The 22893-nt window shown below is 60.8% G+C and overlaps 1 protein-coding gene and 1 long non-coding RNA gene across 4 annotated transcripts in view; one reads left to right on the top strand and one right to left on the bottom strand.

The window, feature by feature from the left end:
• TBC1D16 (TBC1 domain family member 16) overlaps window positions 1-5210 on the top strand; it is a 75223-nt gene extending 70013 nt beyond the window's left edge. For all 3 annotated transcript variants that reach the window (XM_027567490.2, XM_027567489.2, XM_027567488.2), the window contains one exon: window positions 62-5210. In XM_027567490.2, coding sequence (XP_027423291.1) covers window positions 62-310 — 249 coding nt within the window. In that variant the 3' untranslated portion in view covers window positions 311-5210. The remainder of the gene's footprint in view (window positions 1-61) is intronic.
• A 13627-nt stretch (window positions 5211-18837) lies between these two features.
• LOC113939794 lies at window positions 18838-22248 on the bottom strand. Its single transcript, XR_003525349.2, has 2 exons — window positions 22032-22248; window positions 18838-20122 (listed from the first exon to the last, which is right to left on the bottom strand). It is a non-coding gene; the product is annotated as an uncharacterized LOC113939794 (long non-coding RNA).
• Window positions 22249-22893: the final 645 nt, after the last annotated feature.

The following is a 22893-nucleotide window of genomic DNA, read 5'->3' as shown; positions in this document are numbered from 1 at the left end:
ACCCTTCGGATGAAGGCCTTTGGGAGCCTGCCCCACCCCCACCCCCATTCTCTCTTTGCAGGCCCGCAGCCTGCTGCACCAGTTCCGTCTCCTGCCCCGCATCCCCTGCAGCCTGCACGACCTGTGTAAGCTGTGTGGGACCGGCATGTGGGACAGCGGATACATGCCCGCCGTGGAATGCACGGGCCACCACCCGGGCTCGGAGAGCTGTCCCTACGGGGGCACGGTGGAGACGCCTTCGCCCAAGCCCCCCAGAGAAGGCAAGAAGGGCCCAAAGGTGCCTCGGGAAGGCTTCGGTTTCCGCAGATAGGTGGGGCTCCCTGCACTGGACGAAGGTGGAGGGGACCTCAGCAGTGGTCCTGGGCACGTGGGAGGGGACGGGGAATGGTAGAGAAACGTAAGGAAAAAGACTTGGGGCGACAGGAAGGGAACATTTTCATAGTAATGACGTAAGCAGAGTCTCGAAGTGACTGAAGTAAGGCCCACCAGCTACCCAGAGAAAAGTCACCTCCCAGAACAGTGGGGCCGGAGTGCGCGGCCCTCCGGCCTGGAGAGGCAGGCTGGCTGGCTTCTTGGGCTGCCTGCCTGTGGTGGGTCTCAGCGTGCCTCAGGGACTCCGCCGCGGCATCAGCACCGGGCGGCACTGCCAGGCAGCGAGAAAGGCCTGCTCCCGCTGCAGCACAGGGACTGCAGAGCAGAAGGGGGCCCCATCCAGGCCAGGGACATCTTTGCAAGCTGGACACGCCTCCTCATCGGGCCCCATTTTCTGAGCGGGCCAGTCTCAACTTTGCACAGTTTCATGAAGATGTCTGCAAAAAAAAGAAAAAGAAAAATCCTGGTGACTTCACGGTAGACAGGTGTAGGAGCAGCCTGAGGGTCTGAGAGGCTGGGGGCTCTTCAGTGTCCGTTTACACATTTTATACTCCTGGTATGTGAAAGAACCTGCCTGCCGCTGAGCCCGAGCCTCAGGCTGTTGGGGGTTGTTGGACCCCTCTCCTGTAGTTGCGGGGGATGGTTCTACATGAGGATCTCTGTTTAAGGTCAAGCTCACCCAACACAGCAGTCTGCTGGGGGCCGCGTGGGGTGGGCTGTGTGGGCGCCGACGAAATCTCCTCTGTCTGAGGGAAGTGGGACTGCATTAGCTGAGCACCCGAGACAGAAGCATCCAAGGGGCCTGGAAGGACCCCCGCTTCCCTGCAGGGCCTGCACCGTGTGACCGGGGGCCTTCTCAGGTAGCATGGCGCAGCGGCGACCCCATAATGTAGCCAGCACTCAGGACACCGTTCCCAACTCCAGAAGATTCCTGTCGGGTGATCCTTCTGGGATTTAGGGAGACGGACAGAGGAGGGCGTGGGAGCTCCCGACCAGCTGGAAAGCATCCAGCCATCTGCACAGAAAGCCACTTCTTGAGCTGGTGGGCTCACAAAGGCTTGAATCCTTCCCTGAATCCTGCACACCCGTGAAGTGCTAAAGGTCGTCGTGGGGACACCACCTCGACGGAGGCTTCTTCCTGCTCTCCGCTCCTCTCCCTGGAGAGTGAGCCACGCTGCCGGTGCCACTTTAAAAAGATGTTTATCGACAGAAGAGAGGAAGTTACCAGCCTCCTCCTTCGAAGCTTGTCTATTCTCCATGAGCTCAAGTCCTCCAGCATCTCCGAGTTCCCAGAGCCTTCTGGGGAGAGCCCCCTGGAGCCCCCTCAGTCCCCAGATCTTGGGGCGCTGGCCGTTTCAGCCCTGCAACAGGGTCCAGGCTGGGTGGGGTGGACTTCTCACCTGCTCTGCGTCTGGGAAAAGGGGATTGCCTTTCTCTGCTGGCCCCCGTCTGCTGCGGAAAAGGTGCTGCAGTGGTCCTGCGTTGGAAACCGCCTCCCTGTGAACAGGAGTATTGGTTAACCACCGCGCTGCAGCAGGGCTGTGTGATGAGTAGCCCCCAACCCCATCTCCCACACCGTCCAGGGTCAGCAGTTTAGACTGGGCACTTCTGGTCTTGGCTGGGTGTGTTCCCATATCTGGTCAGCTGATGGTTACCTCCCAGAGGAGCTGCTCACGTGTGTAGAACTCAGACCTGGCACCGTCTCTTGCCTCCGTGCTGCAAGCTCACCCCGGTCAAGGCAAAAACGCAGGAACAGAAATGCACAGGTGCCTTCCTAAGCCTCGGGGGAGGCCACTCCTGCTGTCATCCCATTGCCAAAGCGAATCCCATGGCTGGACTCAGCATCCAGAGGTGGGGGGAGTGGACCCCTCCCTTTAGCAAGAGGCGCTGCACAGTGATGGCAGGGGGCTGGGAATTCAGAGGGTGAGGAGCTGGGCTGTGGGTACGGCTGCCACCCCCTCCAGGAACTTTTGGGGCTCTCCTGTCAGGGGCAGGACTTCTCCCGGGAAGGCAGGAGATGCCCAAGGGGCAAGAGGATGCTCCTCAGCTCCTCCTGTCTAGGAGGTAGCAGCCGTGCATTTTTCTGAGATACCTTGTGCCTTTGGGCTGCTGTGCATGTGGGGTGGGGGGGTGTCCAGGGATCCCTTCACTTTGGAGGACCCTGGATACAGAGCATTCACGCTGAATCTCCCAGCTCCCACAGCTCCCCAAGACCCGTACCAAGTGCCACCCCGCCCTCACTGCTCCCGCCTCACACCCCTGCGCTGAGCAGGGCCCCAGAGATCTACGCCTCTTAGAGCAGCCAGAATCTCAGAAGCCGAAGACCTGGTTGTGTGGGCTCTGGAGGGCTGGGGAAGGCCTGCCTTGCAGGACTCCCTTAATCTGGGTGCAATTAGAGGAAACCAGCCAAAAACCCTGCAGCCCCAGGATTATTCCCAGCCAGCAAAAGGCATTAGGGTGATAATTCCGTCATTAGACTTCTAGCCTTCCCACCTCCCAAACGTGCAAATATGGGATAATCAGCCCGGCACGGCCATCCTCGGTGATGCTGCTTATTTAACCCATTTTTTTTAAATGACACTTAATGTTATTGGCTGGTGTGCGTGTGCACGCATACTTAATTTCCCCACCGCTAATGTCTGTGCTGACGTTCCAGGATGTCGCCGGGGCCCCTGGGAAGAGAGGGAGCCTTTGATATGCTCCTCCTGGCATAGATGGGGCAGCATGGCAGGGGCTTGCTGGCCCAGGGAGGTTTCACGCTCCCAGGGAAGAAGGGGTGGCAGGAGGATGCTGGGTCCCGGGAGGGTGGGGGACACATAGGGTGGCGGGGTTGGGGCCTGGTTAGGTGCAGAGAACAGTGTGCTATTCCAGAAGGCTCCAGCTTGAGTCCCAGCCAGGAAGACTTGGAATCCACAAGTTGTGGGAATTGGTGTCCTTGAGCCCATCAGTGGGGGTGGAATGGATGGGGTGGGGAGGGGCCCCAGCCCACCTCTGCAGAAGGGGGGGGTCTGCAGTCCAGGAGGGGAGGCCTAGCTCCATTGGCGCGCACATGCACACCAGCTCTGTCTGCACGCCATCAGTAGGCATGTTGTCCTGGTCTGCTGCAGATGTCAGGCAGCATGCAGGTTTTCAAATCCTGACTTCAGGCACGTGTCCTTTGAGTTTTTCTGTAAGAGCCCAGCCTGAAGCCCCATCCGGGGCGGGCATCTGGACAGGACGAAGCTTCTGGTCCTAAGACAGAGGCTTCTCCCAGGCTAAGTGGCGGTGGCTGGCAGAGGTCAGCCACACTGATCTTCGACGGGTGGACGTACGGAAATGGGGCAAAGACTGGGGGCCTTCGTGGTGGGGGGTGGTGCTCTGTGGCTTCCCCCTCGGTTCTTGTGAGGTCCCTCCAAGCTCTTGTGGCCGTTTCTTGTTTGGTAGACGTCTGTGGCAGTGCTCGGGATGATGGGAGTCTGCTCAGGGCAATGCCCCGCGGAAGCTTCGGTCCTCCGTCTGGCCTCCCCTCCCCTGCAGGGAGGCTGGCGGGTGTCAGGGACACCGGGGTTCACCCGGCGAAGAAAAGGAAACTTCTTCCAGTCTGTCTGCCCAGCAGAGGCCCCTGGTGGCCGCCCCGTAGGGAGAAAGGAAGAGGCGTTCCCCCCGGGAAGACCCACACACATGTGCAGGGGTGTGGACTGAGCCAGAGGAGGTGGCCCGAGGCCAAGGGAGGGACCCGAGGCTGGACATGCCACCTCCCCAGAGATTCCAGGGAGCCAGACAGCCTAGGATCCCATTAGGCCTGTGTTTCTAAGCCACACGACAAGGTTGTCCCTTAAAGTGGAAACATTCTGTCTCTGAATGTTCCTGGCTCAAAGGGAATGGCCCCAAAACTAACCAGTTTTTGTCCTTCCTAATTGTGAAGGCTGAGACCAGGGCTCCCCCTAGGGGATGAGCAGTGTTGAGCCTCAGTTTCCCCACCTGTAGAATGAGAAGGATGACGCCCACCCACGCACCCCACTGATGGTCGGTGTGAAAGCTCTCCTGAGGGGTGGTTTACCAAGCCCCCTGGGCCGTCACCCGCCACTCGGAAGAGACCACCGGCCTTGGCCTTCAGCAGCTTTGCCCAGGAGCGGCAGCGTGCCCCCGACTCCGGAGCTCTCCCAACTTCAGGAGTCAGCAAACCCACTCCCTCTCATGCCCACCTTGCTGCGAATACCCGGCCGACGGGAAACCTCTCTGTGCCTCTTCTCTAACGTTCACCCCATGCCACCCCACTCCTGCCACCAAGAAAAGTCAACCAAGATCCATAACCTCAGCACCCCTGCAAGATGTTCATCTCTTCAGCGGGAATGTGGTCCATGCGTGCAAGGTCTTCCCCCTCCGCTGTGAAAACCACCCAAGCGAGGACTCTGGCCTCCTGGGTCAGTGCTGTTGGACCCGGGGAGGGGCCTCCCTGGGCCTCCAGGGAGCAGGGCAGGGGTGCACACAACCTGCAGGCATCGGGCCCTTTAAATACATCGCATTGAATTTCTAGGTGGGAAGAGAACCTTCCAGATTCAAAGAGAGCTCAACCACAGGGCTCTCTTCCCTCCAGCACCTCTGCTTAGAGGGCAGGGCTTTGCGGTTGAAGGAAAATTTTAACGCAACATCCACCATTATCAACAGATTACTGTTGGCCATGGCAAGCAGTTCTTTCTCTGTGTTTTGTTCCGTTTTGTGACTACAGCTACCTGTCAGTCTAGCCCTGCCCCTGGCCCAGCACTGGTCACCACAACCCCCTGGTCACCATGACCCAAAAAGTGTTTCCAGCTCTCATGGATTCCCCTTAAAAAGTAAATAAAATCACACTGATGACAAATGGATGCTATCTGGCACCTCCAGAAGGTCTGGTGGGGTTTGTTAGGCCCACACGTGGCGGGCTCTGGTGCTCGGCGCAGAAGGCCCCCCACGGAAGTGCAAGGAAGGCCCGCAGATGCTTCTTGGGGGTTCCATGATGGGGCAGGGGAAGGGGCAAATGGCGGGGGGTACAGGGGGTGCAGGAGGGCAGGCCAGGGCCAGGAGCAAGGGCGGCTCCTGCCTCTGCCTTGGAGAGGTCGGTGGGGGATTTAATGAAAGGCTGGGGAGGGCCTATGAACCCCCAGCAAGTGGGGGCCCCGAGACTGGCCCCAGCGCCTGGAAGCACACACGGTGTTTTGTTGAGACTCAGCTGCCAGGGCTCCGATTTCAGGAAAAGCTGGAGTCTTGCATTTGAGAACTTTTGTAAGGAGGCAAACAAGGTGAATTTGACCTTGTTGCAGGGGGGTGGGGGGCATGAAGCTGAGAAGCTGTGTCAGCTCCTCTCACCTCATGAGCCCTCCGAGCCTTGCTGCGGGGCCAGGCCCGGGCACTGTGGGAGGGTGGGCAAGGGGAGGCTGGGGGTTGCTCTCGGTTCTCCTGGAGCACGGCGGTAGGGTAATGGGCTCCCAGCCCTCATGGCAGCTCCTTTGGATTTCAAGCTGGTTTTCCACTGTTCTGTGTGTACCTTTCCGTTCTTTGTCCTCAAGGGGCGGAGGGCAAGTGCGAAGCTCTCCTGGGTGTCTGCACAGCTGGGTGTCTCATGTCTGCAGGGCCCGCCTCACCCTCCACCTACCTGGCCTTGGCCGAGATGTCTGAGAGCTTCGTCAGCCCATCTGCATGCCAGGGGTGCCCCTGCCTGAGGCTGGCTGGGCGGGGGCAGCAGGGCAAGCGATGCATCAGCCCTGCATGGCTGGTGGCACCACGTAGGGAAACCTTGGTCCTTTTTGGGGGATGGATGTGCTAATTCCCCATCATGCTGGAAAGCCAGCCCCTGCCTTAACCTGGAACCTGAAGCAGGCAGAGATGGTGCCTGGAACCCGGGGGCGAGAGCAGCTCATCTTCCGGAAGGGATGGTGCAGACCCCACAGCTCAGTCCCACAGAGGGAACCCCCACCATAGGGCTGAGGCCTGTCCCCAGCCCCACCCAGAAGGGCTTTTCAAACCTGTAGGGCGACTGGCTCCCTGGGTCTGGTCCAACCAGGATGTGCCAGCAGGATGTTTGTCTTTGCTCCGCTCTGTCCTCCCCTAAATAACGACCCAGTAGTCACGGCTACAGGGACAGCCAAGGGGACATGCCCGGTGACCAGGCTCTTCAGGGCCAGCCCCGGAAGGGCCCAGCCCTCTGCTTTCCTGCGGTCCCGAGGACCTGGCCTGGGACCGGCTTCTACTGCGGTATAGACAGCCGTCCACACCGCACGACATTTCTACCCCTGCTAGCGACAGAGGGGATGTTCCCGGGGGTCTCATTCACCTCGAGTGGCCATCCTGTAGGGAGGCCTGGTGCCATTGTACTGTGGACCTGCCCCAGGGCCTGAGCGAGGACAGCAGGTGGCTGGGGTTTCTGGGACAAGCATATATGTGTCCTGCAAACCCTCCAGGGAGCAAGGACAGGCTGGTCAGTTGCCCACGCCTTCGGGGCCCACGGGGCAAACCGGAGGCACCCTGTGTGTGAACGGCCTCCCCCCACGCTTCTGCACAGGTGTGACTCTTACCTCAGAGCCCCAGGTGAGCCAGACATGTCACATCAGGAGCCCCGGTGACCAGTTCAGTCTGTCATTCCTGGTGTCCTTCCCCACCCACCCACCTAAGGACATGCAGTGAGCAGGGATGGGAGGGGACTCGCACCAAATACACAGGGCGCTTTCTACTCCTGGCCCTTTGTGGCCACGGAGCCGCCCTGAGTCCAAGCCCAAGGAAGCCTGTGAGGTCTAGCTCTATTCTCTGGCTGAGGCACCAGTGTGGGCATCTTGTCCCGGGGAGGGGAAGCCTCCAGACCAGCGGCCCCTCCACACACAGAGCGGGAGAACCCCCGCCAGCCCCCTTCACTCCTGGGTTCAAGCTGCCTCCCTCGCCTCTGGGAGCACCGGGCCTCAGGACAGACCCTGCCCCCCGGGGGGGGGGGGTAGGGGGCTGCAGGGTGGCTGCAGGCCCTTCCCACCACTGAGAAAAAAACCTCCTGGAGATGACAGGGCACGAGGCTTGCAAGGAAAGTGCAGCGAGAACAGAGGACAGTTGTCCCTACGCATCAACCACACAAGCGACCTCGCGATTGAAGGGCATGTGTGAGCCTTGCCTGTGGGCACGTGTCCATCTGGGGCTGCAGGGGGAGCAGGGCTGCGCAGTCACTTTCATGCCCTCTGCAGACGGGAAGACACCTGCCGGTGGGCTCGTGAGCCCCACCAGGTTTGGCACTGGGACACCCCAGAAGCCCCCTTCCCCACCTGCTTCCCCCTGCATCACAGGAGAGAGCTCAGATCTCTGGGCTCCTGGTGCGTGGACTGTAATTTAGACAAAGTGGCTTGAAAATAGGCCACTCGGTCTCTGTCTATGATAATACATCTGCTTGACAGGTCAGAAGCCACCGCAGCTCTCCCATCAGCAATTTGACACTGAACAAAATAGGGCGCTTTTTATTTTGAGTCGTTGGAGAGAATGGCTTAGTGATTTTCCAAGTCGATGTTTGGGTGCTGAAATCAGGATGCTGCAGCAGGGGCGAGTCCGCGGACCGGGGACAGCAGCCCCTCGGGTTCAGAACCCCCTCAAGCCAGGAGAGACACGTGCAGTGCAACAAAATGGGAAGCCTTCCCCAAGGACCAGATGTGAGGTCTACTGATAAAGTTCATTGATTCCTGGCCATGACTACGCACAATAGAAAAAGATACCGAGGGTCCTTGTGGCCACAAGTTCGTGATGAGTGAGCTCAATGGTCCGGCAGTTTTAAAATCTAATGGTAGAAAACGGCGATGGGCGAGGGCCGGGGAGTCCTTCCGGGGTGGGAGGTCAGAGCTTTGGATTGGGCTCACTGGACACCTGTGGTCAGAATCCGGACACCAGCTTTGAGAAGTCAGGTGGAAGATTCTGAGAGGGTTACCCCCGAGTGGCTGACCCCTCAGTGTCCCACCACTCTGCCTTCAGGAACTGTGTGGACTCCTGGTGTGCAGTTCAGTGTCGGTGGGGGAAGCCTGTCCCCCACTGGGCTCCTCCCCCGACAAGGCGCACAAGTGCAGGATGGGTTTGGGGGGACAGGCTGGGGTGTTCTGGCTTTCTGTGTTAGCTCAACTGGAAGCCAGCTTTCGGATACACGGTCCCAGTGTCCTGCAAAAGGAAACCCAAGTATCCTTGATAAACAACTAGCTGAGTCCAAAAACCAACCAGGAGCAAAGAGTGTGGGGTGGGTGGCAGACGGGGTGACCCTTGATGGCATCCCCCCGCCAGGGGGCAGTTCCCAGGTATCTGGCCCCACCCTCTATTCTGCCCACCTCTGTCCTTACAGGAAAACTTGAGAAAGAAAGTGCCGGTGACCCCCAGACCCTCTGGGCAGGTGCCCTCTGGGAGAATTCCAGCCACCTACCCAAATATCAGGGTCAGTCCTATTTCTAAGCATGTTCTTCCAGAGCGCTTGCGTCTTTTCGATGTGCTGATAAATCCCCAGGTTCTGTGAAATGATTAATTTAGATGGGAATTTCCCCCAGTTCTTGGTCTTACTGCACAACTGGGCTACATGGCCACCTGAGCCAGGCAGATATATAGGGGTGAACTTTTAGGTCACAGAGCCGGCCAACCTGAAGCAGAGTGGCGAGGAGGGGGTGGGGGGTGTCTGGGGTGAGGGTATTTCCAGGGGAAGTGGACTCTTTGCTTTGCAGGGGGTTGAGATAGAGAAACTAGCTCATCTACCTTGTGCCTGGGATGCACACCTCACTGCTATTGATAGGGATGGGGTCTTTCAGGGTGCATGAGGCCCAGGAGCTGGACTCCAGTTAGGGCAGGTAGAAAGAGGCGCTGCCCCCACGGGGTCGTGTTCAGGTGACTGCGGGTGGGACGGCTCAGCAAGGCTGGGCCTGGGTCCCCCTCACTACTAGCCTGCAGCTTCCCCAGCCCTCCTCATCTCCCCTCCTCGGTGAAGGGTTCTGCAGATAAGAGTCTTACCTGTAGGACCACTGCCCTCCGCCCTCTGGGCCAGACCGCAGCCTCCAGGGCAGCCCCAGAGAGTTCCCAGGTCCCGGAAAGGATGGGAGGCTTACAGTCTGGAATGCAGTTCTTGGTTCCCTGCACAGCCTCGGCCGGAATGCCAAGGTCAGCTTGTAGAGTGGGCTCCTGGCCCCCCACAATCTGGTTAATGATTAGAAGGGACACTGCTCCAGAAAGAGTCCCACAGACCCCCGTGACTTCCGTACCCCCAGCCGTGGATGGGTACCTAGGAGATCTCGGAGGACCAGACAGGACTGGAAGCCCCCTCCCCAAGGGGTGTTTTCCTTTCTAGAAAGCAAGTTCCAAAGCCCTAGACACCAGGTAGCTTGGTCACCAGGCTGTCCCTGCGTGCCCCAGCTCCTCCGCTGTCCTCATGAAGCCGGGTGCAGACCTGGCCGTGGGATCCAGCCGCACGGTCACGTCCCTGCAAAGCCTGGGCCTCTCACCGGGGTATTGCCGCCCCCCCGCCCCAGGACGGAGGCAGGAGGGCGGACACTCAGGTCCCTGCCTCGGCCCGCTGGCCTCGCAGAGCCTCCCACCCACTCCAGCCCTCGGGAGCTAGGGTCCCCGCGCGGCCAGCCCCACTGGGGCCCAGGGCGCAAGGAGGCACGTGTGGGCACAGTGGGGCCACTCGACCTCAAAAATAATCCTCTGCACTGATTCCCATTTCCCTAGAAGCGCCCGCACCACTCGGAGCTATATCCCATTTTCTGTAGAAGGGGCTTTGTTGCCGTGTCTTTTGATTTCACACCCGGCGGGCCTTTTCTCCGCGTGGGGATCCGCGCCGCCGCCAGCCGGGTGTACACTCAGAGCCCCCATGTGGGCAGGGAGGGGCACCGAGGGGGGCGGCGCCCGGGACAGGAGCTGGGGGGCTCCTGGGGGGAGCCCACTCAGGGAATATGGAGGGGGTGCGAGGGGTGGGAGGGCTCCGGGAAGAGGGGGGAGGGGAAGGGGAAAGGAGGGGCTGCCCCCGACACCCCCACCTCTCCCAGCCCCGGGCCCACCGATCTAATCATATCAGGTGTGCTCCAGATAAATATTAATAACCCAGGAACAGAGGGAATTTGGGAGAATCTAATTAAAAGGACACTGTGCAAGCTGGCAGCCTTGCCAAAGAGTCAACCCCAGCGAAACCCGAGGGCCAGAAGAAGAAAACACACCGAACCCCCAGGAGGCTCTGGAAAGGAAGGCGCACGGCCACACCTACAGGAGAGTTCTGCGCGCTGACCTGCCCCCGGCACACCCGCCGAGGGCAGGAGGCTGGGACAGACCAAGCCTCTGGCAGGGTGGGCGCCTGGCCCCAGGGCCCTCCGAGCACCCCGGCCCCCCGGCTCGGCCCCCACATCCCTCCCAGCCCCGCCCCTGGGAGCCAGCCTAAGGCTAGGGCACCTCGCCCCGCGCCCCAGAGACCTGGCCCCTCGCTCCTCTGCCCACTCAGCCTTCCCCTTGGTGTCCGTCTGTACACAGCTGACAGTCTCTGTGCAAACCAAACATGCACCATGCCCCTCACCCTCCTCCAGAGGCCTTGGAAGAGCCCCCGGGGACCTGGACTTCCCTGAGCGCCGGGGTGCGGCCTGTCAGTAAGGCCCACAGCCCTGACCTCCCCCTGCAGGGTCAGGCCCCACCGTGAGAGCTGCCCATGCTCACCTTGGGTAAATCCTCCTCCGAGTCCAGAGTTGGGCCCCAGCCATGGCCCCGGAGCCTGGCCAATACCCCTTGTCATGAGGACTCACGGCTCCCGGGCCCCTTTTCTCTTGAAATCAAGATTTTGGAGGGGTCCCTCATGTGAGTCAATGGTGCTCTTTGGCCCTTGGTCGACTTGGCTTGGTCCAGCTGGAGCGGGAGGAGCCAGACTGCAGGGCAGCCGTGGACGACGACGAGGCATGCTCTGAGTGCGGCCGCGGTACCCCCTGGGCTCCTCCATCCAGCAGCCCGCCCACCCTCCCTCGGGCCCCCGGCCCTGGCCCTGGACAGGCAGGCACCTGGGCTTCTGGACCTGACCAGCAGCAGCTTTCTTCTGTGCTTGGAGTAAATGGGCCTCCCTGTCCAGTCCGTGTTGCCCCTGTGACTCTCTGCAAGAGAAGCGCCTGGCAGGGGTGGGGCACTGCTGACCTGTCCCCTGGCAGTGAGGAGGCTTCCCTGGGGAGGCCGGCAACTCCAGGCTGGGTTCCACCCTCCAGGCCACGTCCTGTTGCCTGGAATGCCCCCCGGAATGGAGAACTCGCCACCTGCCAGCAACGCTACTTGGCCCGGACACAGAGAACCCAGCACGGGCGAGGCAGGCCCGGGGGGTGGGCTCGTGAATCCCAGGGGCCCAGCATTCGCGCCACCTACCTGCAGGGCCTTTCCGTATAGCATGGCCCTCAATTCTCACAGCAGCCAGATGGGGGCGGTGCTGGTTTGACCTAGTTCTTAGAGGGGGAAACAGAGAGGTTAAGTCATTGGCCTAAGGTCACCCAGCAAGTGCCCAGGTCTTTCTGATTCTTCTTTCCCCATGCTTGGACAGTGTCTGGCCAAGGGCGTTGGACTGTCCTTCCCCAGGGAGGGGACACACTGAGCACTGTCCAGACAGGACCTTGAGTCTCTGTTTACTGAGACCTGACCTGAGCCACCCATTCTCTCCCTGGAATTTCCCTCATGCCCTCCCAGGCAGTGAGGAGCAGGCCGTGGGCACTGAACTTGCTGTGTGACCTCAGGCGGAGGCCTCCCCGTCTCTAGGCCCTTGTGACAGTGCAGGACACTTCTGTGACACACACAGAAGTGTGATCCCGAGCCAGAGGACAGAGGCCCCCGGCCCCTAGAGGGGCTCACCGGCCTCGCCTCCCCTGCTGGAACCGCAGCCCCCAGCAGGGGGAAGCCCGCGAGCCCCCTTCAGACCACCCAGACTGCGGAGGGCCAGCTCCCAGCGCTGCTCACAGGCGGCTGCTGAGAGACCGCACAGGCTCCAAGCCCCATGAGCAGGGACCCAGCAGGTGGGATGCACCACGGGGCTGGGTCCTTCGGTGCGGGGAGGGGGCAGGGGCCTGGTGACAAGGGGCAGCTCTGATGGAAGGGGGGGCCATTAGCTTCAGAGTCCCCCTTGGGGCAGAGAGAGTGGTCCTGAGAAAAGGGGAAAGAGGATGGGCCCCCTGGGAACCCAGCGGTCCCAGGGGGCAGAAGCGGGGACAGGGCCCGGCAGCGAGGAGTCCATTCTGAAGGAACAGAGGCGATGCCTCACACCCGCCCTGCGGCGGGGGGTGCCGTGGGGGCGTGCCGCGGGGGGGGTGCCTCGGGGGGTGCCGCAGGAGGCGTGGGTGCCGCGGGGGGGGGAGGGTGCCGCGGGGTGTGCCGCGGGGGTGTGTGGGTGCCGTGGGGGGGGGGCGCCGCGGGCGGTGCTGCGGGGGTGCGGAGTGAGAGCTCGGGCTCTGTCGCAGGCCTCCCGGGGTTGGGTCCTCAGCTCTAACACGGGGCTCTCAGCGCCCCGCGCCGGGAGACTAGCAGCAGCCTGTTGTACAGCGAACTCCCAGGCCAGGTAAAGGATGTGTTTTCAGACAAGAAAGGAGGGGAAGGGGAGCTGCTCACCCGCAGAAGTGTCACAGACAGATTGGGAGCCACGGGACAGGCTGCTGGCGGCACTCCGCCCCTCCCCCACACAGCCTCTCCCCAGCGCCCCACCCCCGCCCCTGCCCTCTCAGGACCCGGTGGGGCCAGGAAGGGGGAGACCCGGGCTGCCTGACAGATGCTCGTCACAAAAACTCACCCAGCAAATACACAGGAAGCTTGACAAGCTCTGCTGGTGGCAGGAGGGGCCCCCAGGGAGCGCGTGAGCTGGGGGCGGGGGCGGGCAGCAGGCGGGGAGGGCCCAGCCAGGCCGCAGGAGTGCCTCTCCCCACCATCAGAATCTGAACCCAGGCCTGCACCCTTGCCTTAAGGGGGCCCGCATCCCAGGTATAGGACTCCTGCTCAGGGCAGGAACACAGAAGGGGGGTAGGGGGCTCTGTGGGGTCCTGGCCCTGGAGACTTTTTAAAACTGGGAGTGCCTGCAAATACAGCGTACGGAATATGGCCAATGGCATTGTAATAGCATTGTGGGGTGACAGATGGTGACCCTCGTGGTGAGCACAGCGTAACATAGAGACTTGTCAAATCCCTGCCTTCCTCACCTGAGATGGGGTTGCCTGGACCCCTCCCAGATGTGCAGGGAAACGGGGTGGGACCTGTCTGTCTGAAGGTCTCCTGGAGCCTCGAGTAGACACCCAACCCTCTCCTCTAAGGGACTGCTCCCTGTTGAAGCCCAGAGTGCCCCCCCGCCCCTTCTTTGTCTCCCACCCCACCCTCGGGCTGACCTCCAAGCCTGTAGAGGTGCCTGAAGAAGGGTTTCCAGCACCCAGCCCCTGGGTGTTCTAGGGGGCACAGGGAGGTACCCACCCTCCTCTCTGGGGAGGCACTGGGACCCTGGTGGTGGAGCCTGGCAGGAGCATCGGGCACCCTAGGGCTCTTCCCTCACCGCCCCCCCCCCCCCGCCTTGCTTTTATAGTCTGGAAACCACAGAAGGAGAAGCTTCCTGCATCTGCAAGCTTAGAACTTGGCAGATACACAGACTTGCAGATTTTCTAAAGTGCTGAGTTGGTGTGGCCATGAATGTCTCACACCTTAGAACAGAAGAACCAGAGTCCTCAGCAGCCCCCAGGTCAGACCTGTCAGACCTGCCCTGCCCGCCCCACCCTTTCCCCGCCCCACCCTTTCCGCCTTCTTTGGCGCCTCGGATGCCCTCTCCCGGATCTGAGCACGCGCAGGCCTAGTGCTGGACCAGGCGGCCCTCACCTGCGCTCTGCAGAACCCAGCCAGGCCTCAAGGCCCAGCCCAGCTGTCACTGCATGCCTGCCATGGGAGCGGCCCCTTCCTCTCATTCACGGTGACCCCCCACACCACCCTGCAGCTCCAGCCAGGTCCATATGGAGAGCAGTGCAGAGAGAGACTGGGAACCAGGGCGGGGGACGGGGGGGGGGAAGGGGGGAACAGTCCTGAGGTCGTCTCCCACTGGGATCCCAGTGCTGCCTCATGTTCAGGCAGCACGGGACCCCCCTAATGGGAACTCTGGCTCCAGGACGCCCCCACAGCTGGGGCCAAGGAGAGGCTTGCATTTGAATCCCGAATCCCTACAACCTTCTGCTGGGGGGCCAATGGGCACATCATGGGGTCCCTCAGAGCCTGAGTGCGGCCACCAGGCCCCCGTCCGGTTCTGCTTCCCAGAGCTGGCTGGTCTGCCCCATACCCATCAGACCCCAGCCCTCCATGGGGACCGGTCACACAGGGGCCTGGCCCCTGGCCCCCACACCTAGGGCTGTACCTGGCCTGCATCAGCGTCATAATGTTTGCTGGATAGTAAATTAATAAACAAGGGCCCCTCCCTGATGGTCAGCAAATACTGTGGGAATGAAGGAACGTCACTACCAACACGGACGCATGTCAGAGTACACAGACCATAAAAGAGGCTGTGGCAAGTGCCGATGGGGCCCATGAGATGAGGTCCCCGAGCACGGAGGCCGCTCTGCAGGTCACCGAGGGCTGCACGGGGAAGATGAGAAGCTTTCTGCTTGAGAACATTCTCATTGCTCTCTGGACTCTGAACACTGTGGGTCCCTTTGTTCCCATCCAGGCCTCCCCCTCGCTGGGTGACCTTGGCCAAGTCACCGAGCTTCTCTGAATCTCCCTCGGCCCACCTGTAACTCGCAGACACGCACAACCCTCACCTCCAACGCTCGCTGGGGGAATTCTCTGAGAAGTGTGGGTACCACATAAAGCATGTCACCTGTGCCGGGCCTGTTAGAAGCCCTCACACCGCAGCCTGGTCATCAGGGTCCGCCTGACAGGAGGGTGCGCAGCTGCAGGGGAGAGTGGAGCGGAGCGAGGCTTGCCCGGCCTTAGCTCGTCCCCAGCTCAGCGGCCCCGCACTCTGGGCCTCACCCACCCAGGGCTCAGGGCCTGCCCCACGGCAAGGGTGACAGGCCAAGACCCTCGGCCTGCCCTCCGTCCCCTGCTTGTCCGCCCTCCCTGCACCCTGCAGGCGGGCAGTTCCTGGACCATCTCATCCACGTAGTGAGTCTATGGAGCATCTAGTCACCCAGCCTGACTGTGGTCAGAGTGCTGTGACTGTGGCAGTTTGGTCTCAGCAGGCTGAGGTGGGAGAGGTGGTGGCAGGGGAAGAGGGTGTCCCTGGAGCCCCATGGGGGATTTGGAATAAGGGCATCCTGGGTTTCTGGGCCACAGTGGTTAGCATATATGTTGAGGGGCTTGGACTGAAGTGAATGCTTTTGGGGCCCCACACGTGGTGGGGACCCAGGCACGCGCTGTCAGTGACTCCTCCCAGTGCCACATAGGAAGGGCCATTATTGTCCCCATTTTCTAGATTAGGAAACCGAGGCACAGGGAGGTTCTGTGACCTGTATGAGGGTCACTTGGACCGGGACTGGGTCCCCACCATGCTTCCCATCCTCACTTTCTGCCCTCCAGGCTGCTAATGCCAACGGGAGGGTGGCAGTTCAGGGGCGAGCGTCCTGGGAAAGACTGGCCAAACTCGGGTCCCAGACACCGGGGAGGGGCGGCTCCTGCTAGCGAGCACAGAGGTGCAAGGAGGTCACCTGGCCTGGGCCCCATTGGCACCGTCAGACTATGTCCCGAGGGACAGAATGCATGAGGCCCCAAGCTCAAGGCCAGTGTTCGTCTTCCCCAAAAACCGGACCCCAAAGGGAGTCCCGGGATAAACCAGAGGCAGTGTAACATGATGGGAAACGGACACACAGCTCTGGTTCAGATGCAAGCATTTTGTCACCATCTGCATGCCTCAGTTTCCCTGCCCGGCCGACGGGGAAGAACTTAACCCCTCCCGCACAGGCTGGGTGTGAGGAGCAAGTTCTTACTTGCAGGTCAATAAAGCAGGTGGCGCAGGGCCTGGCCGGAGCAGGCCCTGGCGGGAGCAGGCCCTCAGGGCCACAGCTGCTGTAGAGAATTTGGACAGAGCCGTCCAGGAGGAAGCAGGCTCCATGTCCTGGCACCCGGGAAGCCAGGGGAGATGTGGGGGCACCGAGCCAGGCCCCCCCTTCCTAGGAGCCCCCGTGAAGATGGACACGAGGGATATTGCCAAGGGGTTGGCCCGCCCGGATGCCTGGCAGAGGCCCCCAGGCCCCTGGGGGGCTACTCCTGAGCTCCAGCCCTCTGGAGCTCCGTGCTTGGCTATCTCTCGACCTTGAACTTTCTATTCTGTTCTGCAATCAGTTCAGAAAGCAGCCTTTCTAGACTCCTTTCTTATCACCGGGAAACTTCTAACACAACAATAGTTGGTTGTACTGCTCTTGCGGGTGCGGCTACATTCCTGGACCCCCCCAAACACCCCCCAGCTTTTTTTTTTTTTTGGTAGCTTTGGAACTATAATGATCCCATTGTGATTGGTCTGTTCAGGTGGCAGTGTGACCCTTGAATTTAGAAGCATGAAAGGGTGCTGGGGGGTGGGGAGAAGGGGGCAGAGGAGGAGGGAAGGGGGTGCCCAGAGACAACCAGTGCGACAATGAAGGGAGATCTTCAAGCAACCCAAGGACGTGATTTTGCATCAGTCACCCGGAGATGGCCTCACCTGGACTGTCCAGATCTAAAAATATATAGTTATTTGTCAGAACACTAATGGTTGTTTGGTTTGGGGGTGGTTTTTTTTTTTCAGTTATTGAGAAAGAAAATAGGTTTATAATTTTCACACACACACCCCAACCCTGAGCCAACCTGTAGGACTCAACTACCAGTAGAGTTGATAGAGATTAATGTGAACATGAAGTAACCATAGGCTGTCAGCTGTGTATCCCTGGCTGGCCACAGGCTGCCGTGGGGAGAGAGCCGGAGACCAGGGTCAGGATGGGCCCAGCCCCCGGGGGACACCGGGCACGCCAGCTTCCCACAGCTCAAGGTCTGCAAACAGGGCAGGTGAGGATCTCAGCCTGCCCGCGGAGCCCGTGGTCCACGTGGATGTGCTAGCTACCAGCATGCATGCCCAGACTGGGCCTCAAGTTCCTGCCTCCCAGTTCACCAGCCTGGGCCCCCCCCCCCCCCGCAAGAAAGCCCCGCCCAGAGCTCCGGGTGCCACCTGCTACCACTGTCCCCTTAGCCCAGGGGACTTCCTGCCTTCTCCGGGCTCCTGAGAAAACCCCAGGAGGCTTTTCTTAGAATGTTGGGCAGTCACTGCACATTTAGGACTTGGCAGGGGCCCCAGTGTCCGGAACAGGGAAGCAGCTCAAGTTCCAAGGCCTGGAAGCCTGGTACGATGGCCAGGAGACCGGCGGGGCCAGAGTGGTGGCAGGCGTGGACGCCGGCACCTGTCACTCGGTGGGGACCTACAGCGGGCCTCCTGCCACACTGCTCCTCCGGGCCTCTGTCTGCAAAGGGGCCCCTCCCAGCCTCAAACCTTTCCTTTGCTGGCCAGTCTGGTTGAGGGGGGACACAGTTCATTGGCATTTGACACCATGCCTTGGACAGAGTGGAGGCTCATGAATGGTTGTCATCACCATTGTTAAAAAAAACAAATACACTCAAAGGCATTGGTATTTGCTCTCTTCTGGGCGTTTCCCCAGCTCAGCCTTCCTTACGTGATCCTCCGCTAGGGAGAAGGGAGGCACGTGCAGGGCTCCCCACCTGCCCCATCTACAGACCTCAGGCCTTGGACAGCCAGTGCGCACAAGGTCACAGAGTCCAGCCATCTGGTGGGGCCCCGGGCTACATGCCACAGGGGATCACTGGTCCCAAACTTCATTTCTGCTTGGAGACCCCTTCTGACCCCAGGATAGAGGCTCCCCAAGGCCCGTGGGACAAAACTTGGACATCAGAAGATGGCCCAGGGTCACTGTCCCCGAGTGGCAGGGCTGCCCTGCCCAGCAGAGGCCTCCGAGGGTTCGGGCTCCAGATGGACATGGCCTTGGAGAGCAACAGAGTGGCTGGGAGGGGCTGGGAAGGACCCACCACAGGGACGTACAGAGACCGCTGGGCTGGGGCCTGGGAGCAGCCTTCCTGTGTGTGTTCGTCTGGAGAGAGACCAGGCTTGCTCTCCCATGAGCAGTGTGGGTAGGTCAGTCCAAGAAAGAACTTTCAGGTAAAGCTGTACTGTGGGGAAGGCTGTGAGCTCTCTGTCATTGTGCAGAGCCAGGCAACCTGGAGCGGGTGCTGGGTAGCATGTTTGGGGGTCTACCCAAGGACCTGTGAAGCTTGAGGAAAGGCCAAAGGTCCCAGAGCTCAGCTCAGACCTAGAGTGGGGAGCGATTCGGCCTCAGGGACAGCCAAGGGCTGAGGGAGCTCCTAGGGCCCCAAGAGAGGCTGGAAATGCACGTGTGTGACTACTGTCCCTACCCCCCCCGGATAGCAGTGGCAGGCCACCCCTGTGGGACACTCAGAGCTGACAGGTCACCCAACCTCTTGCTAAATAAGTGGCAGAAAAATCCAGGCCATTTTTACAAAATAATTTATTGAAGTGAAGTTCGCATAACATAAAACCAATCACTTTAAAATGTACAATTCGGTGGCATTGAGCACACTCACAATGTTGTGCAACCACATCCCCCCTACCCAGTTCCAGAACATTCTCATCCCTCCAGAAGGAAACCTCGTGGCCATTAAGGAGTTTCTCCTCCTTTCCCTTCCCACAGCCCCGGGCAACCACCAATCTGTCTCCTGCGCCTATGGATTTGCCTATTCTGGATACTTCATATCCTAAGCCATTTTTTGTTAAAAAGAACGAAAAGCAGATCGTGGGGACCCAGCCCCCATGTGGCTAGCCGCGTGGGCTGGGGCATGATACCTCGTATCCCTGTGTCTGTATCCTCATCTGAAAGATGGGCCTAAGAACGGCTAACAACAGGGTTGTCGTGGAGATAGAGGGGTCAGCCAGTCAGCGCGCCGAGTGCAGGGTCTGCTCCCGGAAGCCTTGGTGCGTTTTAGCTGCTGTTGGCATGGGCATCAGAGGTCGGGATGATAGGACAGCTGGGACCAGGGCAAAGCAAAACCTAGAAGAGCAGACTTGTTCTCCACTGGGCACGGCTCACGCATGTAACTCTGGGCGGGTCACGTGCCTGGTCCCAGCCTGCACCTGCTCCTTCCGACTTCTGTGACATTGGGCCTCAGTTTCCCCATCTGGAGTGGGAATGCAGACCTCAGAGTGTTGGAGGTGGTAGGCCGTGGCGCCATTCTGAGGGCAGGGGATATTCAGGAAGGAATATTGTGCCCCCAAGCAGGGGTGCAGTGGGGACCAGGGGGACCCTAAGAAGCAAGGCCTGGAAGGGGTGACAGAGGGCAGGTGTCCAAGGTCACAGTGAAGGGGAGTTGAGGGAAAGAGGGCCAGGCCTGAGAGCAGGCAGGCAGGGCGCTGGCTCCTCCGGGCTGACGAGCCTTGAACAAGTGGCTGGATGCTTCCTGTCCTGGCTCCCCTTGCGGGCGATCCATCAGCTCGGCTGTTACTGTCCAGGGCGGCGAGTGGCCATAAATGGGCCCGGCCCCTCCTCTGCAAGCGGCCCAGGTTTTATGTTGTAAGAACACTGTGGGGCGTCTCAAACACACCGCTAATGACAGGCATCATGAAGCAATAAAAGTGATGGGGCTGGTGGGAGGGGGCTGGCGGGAAGAGAGGGGGCCACCAGTCCCCAGCTCCCCCGGCGGTGGCGGCAGGAGCTCTCCGAGAATTGATTAGTCTTGGACGTGCTGACCTTTTTGTTCTTGAAAAATTGCTTTTGAGCAGCTGAGGCAATAAAAGTAAATTGATTCAGAGAGAACGGAGGATGAAATTTGCGTTAGGCGGGGAGGGGCGGATAAACGTCCCGTGACGTCAGCGCACCCTCCCCCCACCCCCCAGCCCCTGGGCCACAGCAGGGCAGGACCTGAGAAGCCAGGGCGCCTGGCACTGGAGGCTCAGCGGGCTGGGGCTGCCCCAGATGTTCGGGCAGAGAAATGAAACTGATAGTGGGGAAGGCGGGGATGGAGGTGAGGTGAAGTGATGGGGGAGGGGCGGAAACGAGGAAAACACCAAGGGGAAAAGAGAGGGGGATTTGGGACACACATCTGGAGCCGAAAAGGGGGGAGGGAAGGAGATTATCACCAGGTAGGGGCTCTCTCTCCGACGCACGCGTGCCCTACCACCTCGATGAATCCCCACAAAGCCTGATTTTTGTCCCTATTTTATAGACTGAGGGAACTGAGGCCGGGGAGGTCAGGGAGGTCACCTGCTCAAGGTCACCCAGCTGAGAACTGGGAAAGCCCAACTGAATCCCTCGGAAGCAAGACAGGAGGCTCCAGAAGGTGGGCCCTTTAGTGAGTCATTGTCGGCACCAGCCCCACACTGAGGGGGTACCCTGGACCCAACACGCCCCCAGACTCGGGGCGGCCCCCAGCAGCCAGAAGTGGAGGCTCGAAGACACAAGTGTGGGGGCCGTGGCTGCCAGGTGGGCAGAGACTCGATGTCCTGCAGTCTTGGCCTGGGCTCCCCACCCGGAAGCTGAAGCCAGAGCCTGGGGGATGGGGGCAGGAATGACAGGAGTGTCCGGGTCTGTGACAGCAAGAGTGCGCTGCTGGACGTGACCGTCACGCGGAACTTCACCCCTACAGCCACCAAAACCCCACCAGAGTCCCACTCCGGAGGCTCTCAAGGTCATGGGCCACACTCCTTGATCTGGATTTAGATCTGGGTCCGGGGGGTGGAGCTTTTGGAATCCCGTGACTTTCCGATGGGAGTGAGCGGCCTCACGGGTGAGTAAACACCACATGGGGCCAGTGCAGGCAGTGTCTGATGCTCCCCTAAAATGCAGACACCCCAAGGGGGAAAACCCCAAGCCCTGCCAGAGCTCTGTGGGTGATCCCCCATGCTGCCCTCTGCCTCCGACAGACCCCAGATGGGCCAGTCCTGAGTGGACATCACCTGGTGGCACACTGACACAGCTCCACCATCACGGGCACTGCACCCTGCTGCCCCCCCCCCCAGAGTCTCCTGCCTACCAGCACCAGGCGCTCAGACCTGCACCCCCTTTGTCCCAGCCCAGCCTCAGGAGAAGGCCAAGAAGCTTTGCTGCCTCTGCTTCGCAGGGAAGAAAGGCCTTTGCTGGCGGTGTCCTGCCTCCCTCCGTGCGGGCACATGGCCTCCAAGGTGCCCCAGCCCCGCAAGCAGCTCCAGCGGGGGGCCCGGCTTCCCCCAGCCACCTGCAACCCCCGGGCGCCAAGGGTTGCCGGGGCGACCGCGCTGTTGCCCCTGGAGACGCTCTGGCACAGGCCCCTGGGACTGCGGGAGCCCGGCGGGCGGGACCCTGGGTGCCTGAGCGGCCGGGGTCAGGCGGGGGCGGCGAGGAGGGTGACCCTGGGGCTCCTCCAGCCCTCTGGGGCCGCGAGGGCCTGTCGCACCCTTGCCCACGGTCCAGGCCCAGAGCCCGCAGCGCCCACCCCAGCGTCTCCCCGCCTGGGCGCAGACCCCTCCCCCTCCCACGGAGGAGCGAGCGCAGGAGCCCGGAAGGCAGTCGCGACTTGTCGCTTCCCAGCCGGGCTGCCGTTCTCCCTTGGCTCTTTGCCTGCAAGGGTCCCCGGGGATGGAAAGGGGCATTTTTCACGGAGATGAGTTGCTTCCTTACAGGGAAACTGAGGCTTGGTGTGGCTGGGTAACTCACCCGAGGTTTTGCTGCAAGCTAGCCTGGAACCCAGGCTACTTGACACCCCAGTTTCGGCTGCGTCTCCCGCTGCCCGCTCCATTCCTTGGTTGGTGGGTGACCCTGGGTGGGCCCCTCACCCTCTCCGGCTGCCCTCCCCACCTGTGAAAGGCTGGACCGGAGCGGGGCGCCCAGGGTGCAGGCCGGGCCTGGCGCAGGGCCGAAGCCACTGCTTGGCCCCTCCTCCCTCCGGAGCAGGCCTGGCACTGCCAGCAGGTGAGTCAGGCCTGGCCCAGCGCCGCGGGGGGGGTGTGCAGAGGTCAGCCGACAGGGCCATGCTGGCTGCTTTCTTGGGACTGGCTGTCAGGCCTGTGGTGTCCACCCTTGGGGCCCCAGCAAGCCCCTTGTCTGGGTAGCTTCTGCCAGACTCCGGGAGTCCTGTGCCCACCAACATTGGTGAAGGCCTGCCAAGTATCCAGTCTGTGAGCATTCATTCACCAGAGGTTCACTCAGGAATTTTCAGTCTCGATTCTACTGCGATAAAATGCAAATTCCTCTGAAAGTATCATGGAGGTCAGCAGGGGTCCTGTCGTTTTCAGACCCTGAAAGTGGCGCGCCCTCCCCCAAGCAGGTTTGTGACTATCGATGACTTCACTAGGGACCCCTTCTGGGAAAAGCAGGCCACCCCGATCTAGATAAGGCACCCACCACCACCCATATTTGTCTCTCTCCCCAGCACCCCAGGTTGGTGGAAAAGGAGAGCCTTCTCTGTAGGGCCACCCTGACTCACCCCCACGGTGGCCCACGTGTCGTCCACTCCCCGCGTGTTCTGCCTGGTGGCACGTGGCGGAGAGATGGTCAGGAGTGCCAGCCGCACGGGCAG

The sequence above is a fragment of the Zalophus californianus genome, chromosome 16, assembly GCF_009762305.2.
Source record: "Zalophus californianus isolate mZalCal1 chromosome 16, mZalCal1.pri.v2, whole genome shotgun sequence".
Classification (NCBI taxonomy): domain Eukaryota; kingdom Metazoa; phylum Chordata; class Mammalia; order Carnivora; family Otariidae; genus Zalophus; species Zalophus californianus.
The sequence above is the reverse complement of the archived record's forward strand: the minus strand, read 5'-3'. Positions and strand labels throughout refer to the sequence as shown.